Source organism: Lepidothrix coronata, unplaced genomic scaffold (assembly GCF_001604755.1).
Source record: "Lepidothrix coronata isolate B3197 unplaced genomic scaffold, Lepidothrix_coronata-1.0 Scaffold30, whole genome shotgun sequence".
In the NCBI taxonomy this organism is placed as follows: Eukaryota; Metazoa; Chordata; class Aves; order Passeriformes; family Pipridae; genus Lepidothrix; species Lepidothrix coronata.
This window is the reverse complement of record NW_016690210.1, coordinates 5,775,720-5,781,196: the sequence shown is the minus strand read 5'-3', so window position 1 is coordinate 5,781,196 and position 5,477 is coordinate 5,775,720. Positions and strand designations below refer to the sequence as shown.

The 5,477-nt window shown below is 38.3% G+C and overlaps 1 protein-coding gene across 1 annotated transcript in view; it reads right to left on the bottom strand.

Annotated features, from left to right (window-relative positions):
- RPGR (retinitis pigmentosa GTPase regulator) overlaps positions 1 to 5,477 on the bottom strand; it is a 50,557-nt gene that overhangs the window by 44,430 nt on the left and 650 nt on the right. The window contains exons 2-4 of the mRNA XM_017810876.1: positions 5,178 to 5,303; positions 1,495 to 1,853; positions 446 to 488 (exon numbers count right to left, since the gene is read on the bottom strand). Coding sequence (XP_017666365.1) covers positions 446 to 488; positions 1,495 to 1,853; positions 5,178 to 5,303 — 528 coding nt within the window. The remainder of the gene's footprint in view (positions 1 to 445; positions 489 to 1,494; positions 1,854 to 5,177; positions 5,304 to 5,477) is intronic.

Sequence of the window (5,477 nt, the reverse complement as noted above, 5' to 3'; positions counted from 1 at the left end):
AGGAATTTTTTTTACATTCTTTTACAACTGAGTGACAGCCTTTTATAATTTCAGGCTTCCTACCAGTATAACAGAAAATAAAAAATCTGGGAGGCAGGTAATTCAGACATTGAATGAAAACTAAGAGGCAATACAGAGGAACCTGAGATTAGCTCCGTTGGTTAATACTTGGTGCTAATAATGCCAAAGCCACACATTCATTCCCCCTGTTTGGGCCATTCATTTAAGAGCTGGACTTGATGATCCTTGCGAGTCCTTTCCAACTCAGAATATTCTGTGATTCACAAAGCTGATTTAGTAACAGTGGCGAGAAACCTAAACAAATGCCTGTAATGAAGCAACATTTCTGGGTCTGTACAGCAAGTCAGGTTTTGGAACAGAAATGATGAAATCTAAACTGGCCAAGGAATATGACATAATGTTGCATGCAAAAGGCACTATTTACATAACTCCACACTGAGATAACTCCAGTCATCACCATAGATGCACTGAAGTGAGAATTAATCCAAGAGTAGACAAAAAGGCGAGGACCATATTCCAAAACTTTGTAAATTAAGATTGCTCGGGTTTTTTTGCTTCCATTTGGGTGCTCTCATCGAGAGATTTTGGCCATCTGCCAGCTGGGATGGCTGGCACAAGACAGGTCAAGCAGAGTAAGACTATGACTCTGAGCAGACAGGAAACAGCAGGATATAACAAAAAGGATATAACAGACTGTTTTGGTGATGAAAACGCACTTCCAACACCAGTTTCCATCTTAATCCTGATGCAAAACTGGAGTGTTTCTCCGAAGCATGTATGCAGGGGCAGGTACACCAGCAGATGTCTCACCAACATCAATTCAGGGCTTTTAGGGAAGCCACAAGACACATCACTAGGAACAGAGAGACTTCAGGAGGAGAGTGTCTCCTAACCAGTACATTTCCATGAGTAGCTGCTATCACAACAGTGATTCCTGGGAACCCCATCAGTCATGTGCTCCTTGGGGTCATGAAGTGCTACTAAAGGCACTCACTTGGCAGCTGGGAAATACCAGCTGAAATCCCATATGCTTCATCAGAGCGGGCTGCCAAGTATTCCTATCACCTGTGTTTAAAGGTATGTGTTACATATTCCCCCCTTTGCTTTCTAAATTATATTATGTGGGAGAGAAATAAGATGGGGAGACCATGAAGAGACTTTGAGCATTTACTACAAGATTCTATTGAGAAACTATATCTAAAAAAACATAAAAGGTAATATTTTGGACAGAGTCCAGAATATATGCCAGGCACCATGCTTTTTTTTGTGCTTTTTTTTAAATTTTGTGCGTTTTTTTTATGCTATTTTGTAAATAAACTATGTTAACAGTTAATTTAAAATCCATATACAACTCAAATAGTTCTAAAAAAACCAGGAATGACATCAGTTTTGTTAGGCAAGTCATGATATTCTGAAAATAAAAACTTTATTGAGTAACAAGAATAGTCATGCTTAGGACATTTATCATCACACAAACAAAAATAGTGCATCAACACAAATGTGCACTAATCTTTTCTCATTCTCCCCTTGCAGTTGATGCAAAAGATACTCTGCCATGTGCTGGTGATGTGCTGGTAAGCAGAAACAGGAGAAGAAATACAGTGTCAAAAGACCTGGAGAGATTCCAGGGTCTCTTGTTGAAGGTTTAATGCCTTTCAAAACCCAAAATGATGAGTATACTATCTTCTTGTGGTTCCACATGCACCTCTTCCCACTTCTACTTTCACAATTGATACTTCTTTCTTTCCTTCTACTCTCTTGCACTGGGGCTTCAATTCTCTCCAGAGCACTGAGTTCAGAAAACATGTCTTCGTTCGTCACCATTTTCCCCCCTGTGAACAGGATCAGTCTCTGATCAAATGTGGGCAAGCTGTCTAGGATACTCTAGTCAAGACAAATAAACAATAAGACAATTGTTAACCTTAAGAGTTCTGTCAGAAGGACAATTAATAGACAGGTATTGGAAGGAGATTCTTAAAAGTATATGTATCATCACTTCTTCACACCAGCTCCCAAGAAGCTGAATAAATTGCTTTACAAAGCCTGCAGTTATAGAAGATGCAGGGAATGGCCTGTCAGTAGTCCTGGGCCAAAAAGTACAGAAATGGGGCAAGAACCACTATTAAACATGTTACAAGTGATGCTGGAAGATGTACTGCTCATGACTTGTGTTACAGACCTAAAGAAGACCACTGCTTTAAAAAATTCCTGCTTGAACATTTCAATGATGTTTATGCTAATAGTAGACAGCAAATGAATAAAGAAACACAAATTTCAAACTCCAAAACTGGAGAAGGAAACGTTTCTTCAACTAACTCAGCAAGCCAGCTCAAAGCCAGCAAGTAACTATCACTGGTTCTCTCTATTCCAACATACAACCAGAGCATGTAAATAAAATTTTGGACTCTTAACTCCTGACATAGAAAGCCAAAAACCAGAGTGCTTTATATTTACTTTCTTCATAGAAGTCAAACAGGAATATTGATGCTGTATTAGATGAAAGGAGTATCTGAAAGGCTCTGAATATTTTGTTTGAATGCTAAATACTAGTTCTTGTACATTATCTTCATTAGTATTCAGTCAAGACTCAGTGCTAGATATACCTGTCTCTCCTGCCCAAATCCAGCATTAAGGAATGTCTTGTATCAGTTTGTGTGATTGTTTTACTTACGATTGTTGAGACATGTTAGTGTCAAATTGATATATCTCTATCAGATTTGAACCTACCTCATATTTCTACTGACCCCTACAAATATAGGTCCCACTCCCTCTTCCAAGGTGTGGAAAAAAAAAGAGGGAGAATTTTGTGACCTGTAAATAAAGACTGAGAATAAAATGAAGCATGCATTAACACACACCTGCTTGAGACACTTTTCCTTCCTCGGTGATGTTTTTTATCTCTTCCAGGCCAGGTTCAGCTGAAGAAGCTCCTGGTTTCCCACAGGACCTGTACCCTTCTCAGTAAACTCAGTATTGGCACGCACCTCTGGAGTGTTTGTTCCAGGTGTTACTGCAGTTCAGTGTCAGTCACCAAGGGCTGTAATTCCATTGCATCATCCAACTCCATCTAACAGCAGAAATGTGAGGTGCACATGGGCATGCACAGGTGTGAAGAACAAATGAGGGACAATGGTTTTCTCTTCCCCTTCTTCACTTTTTTCATACGACTCTTGCCGTTTCTCTACCTTTGCTTGTCGTTGATCCATCCTTTACCCTCACTTTTCCCTCTACTTTACAATGACCCAGAAAACATTTTGGTACCTAAAAAGCTTTTTACTCATGCTTCTGTAGTTCCTTCTTCTCAAAAGCTTTGAGAAAATAAGGAGCCGATTATCTAGAAGCTTCCCTGGAGATGTATCTGCTCACTATAACAGCTAAGGAGAGCTAAAGAGACATTTTTGAAACATATATTAAAATAACAGGGAAAAGGGAAGACAGTAGAGGACTGCTGCTCCATGCAAATCTATGTAAGATGACTTCTTCAAAAGCTTTATCTAAGTGGTCACTATTACAGTGATTGATTAGGGTAACAGTGCTGGCACAGGCACATGCTAGGAGGCAACTTAAACCAACTAGTTTAAACAGCAAACTATACCAGTGTTACTTCAAACTGGGTATGGGCATATAAAAGCACATACAAAAATAAAATTCAAAAGGAAAATATCACAGTGCCCCAGCTTACATCCGGATTAATTTTATGCGACAGGAAGTTTAATATTACTGGTTCAATCCAAGAAAAAGTGTAAAGTTTTGTTCAAAATAAACTATTAATGTATAATTTGTCTTCTATGAAGTTAGGCTTGAAAAATTCACTGTGAAATTTCACCTCAAGATGTCCAGCAGTCCATGAAATCTACAGTCTTTTCTATCATGCCTGGAAGAGTTCTTTCTAAAAATCCAGCATCTTCAATGCTGCTTTCAAACATTGCAAGAAACACTCAAGAAACTATTTAATAAGAAATGACCAATTGGCTATTGATGAGGAATAACTACATTCCAATTTAAAAATTTCTGAAAATACACATATAAATTTTATAACAACAAAGTCTAATTATCTATCAGCAGTAGATTGTCAATACAATTGACACACATGCTCACCAACAGAACAGTAATCCCTTTCATGTAAAATAAAATGAAAAATTTTTTTAATCTGTACTGTCTCCATCATTTCAAAGATATTAAAATAAACATTAATAATGCTCACTGTATTACATCAGAGTTTCTTTGAATTTTTTTTCCATTTACTTATCTTTTTTGTAGGATTTTCTGAAGTTTATTGAGTTGCTCTTTCAAGGGTTATTTTCAACTAACAGTTATCAGTAATTCAAACCTTCATCTCAGAGATACAATTGTATCTCTTGTTTCAAGCAGATTTCTAGTGAATTTCTTGACGGTGTTCAGCAGATACTGTTCCTTCAATGATACAATATATCTAACAGACTAAACATTGTCAGATTCACAAGATACATTCAACCTGAACAAAGTCATACCTACTTTAAATCCTGTGATACATTCAGTTATTATAAACTCGCTTAAGACAGTTCTTGGGCACGTCTTGTGAAAACCTGGAGTAACCTCACGGGAACTCTAAAGGCATCCAACAGTTCCCACAGAACAGTCCTCTCTCCTCTCCACAAACTCATTTATTACCTCAGGATTCAAATAAGATTTCTAACTTTCAAAGCTGTCCAAATATATATCCTTTTATCACATCGATCACCCTCACTACAAGAAAGCCATTGAAGTTCTGCAGGGTGTCCAAAGAAGGACAGTGAGGCTGGTGAAGGGTCTGGAGCACATGTCCTGTGAGGAGCAGCTGAGGAAGCTGGGGTTGTTTAGCCTGGAGAAAAAGCAGCTCAGGGGAGACCTTATGGCTCTCTACAACTACCTGAAAGGAGGCTGTAGCCAGGTGGGGGTCAGTCTCTTCTCCCAGGTAACAAGTACCAGGATGAGAGGAAACAGCCTCAGGTTGTGCCAGAGAAGGTTTAAATTGGATATTGGGGTAAATTTCTTCACCGAAACGGTTGTCAAGCATTGGAACAGGCAGCCCATGGGAGTGGTGGAGCGCTGGTTAAATGGCTGGGCTTGATGATCTTAAAGGTCTTTTCCAACCTAAACAATTCTATGATTCTACACGCTCCATTTCCAATACTGACCTGTAATAATAGCGGTATGTTCATCTCCACATGATATAAGTACAGGCTTGTCATTTTTGAACCAGAACTTGCTAGGAACATCTTCTGCAAATTTGCTTCTCCCAAATGTGAAAACAGCACCTGATTCTAAAACACAAAAATATAATGTCAATTTTAGTGAAAGCAAATTTTGCCTCGTATATTTTGAAATAGCTATGTTCTATTAAATTAATTGAACATTTTATTTTCCTGTATTTCTCTTCTTTCTTCTCTCAGCCTTCAAAACATGGGTTGGTACAACTGTTGTTTCACTTGAACATG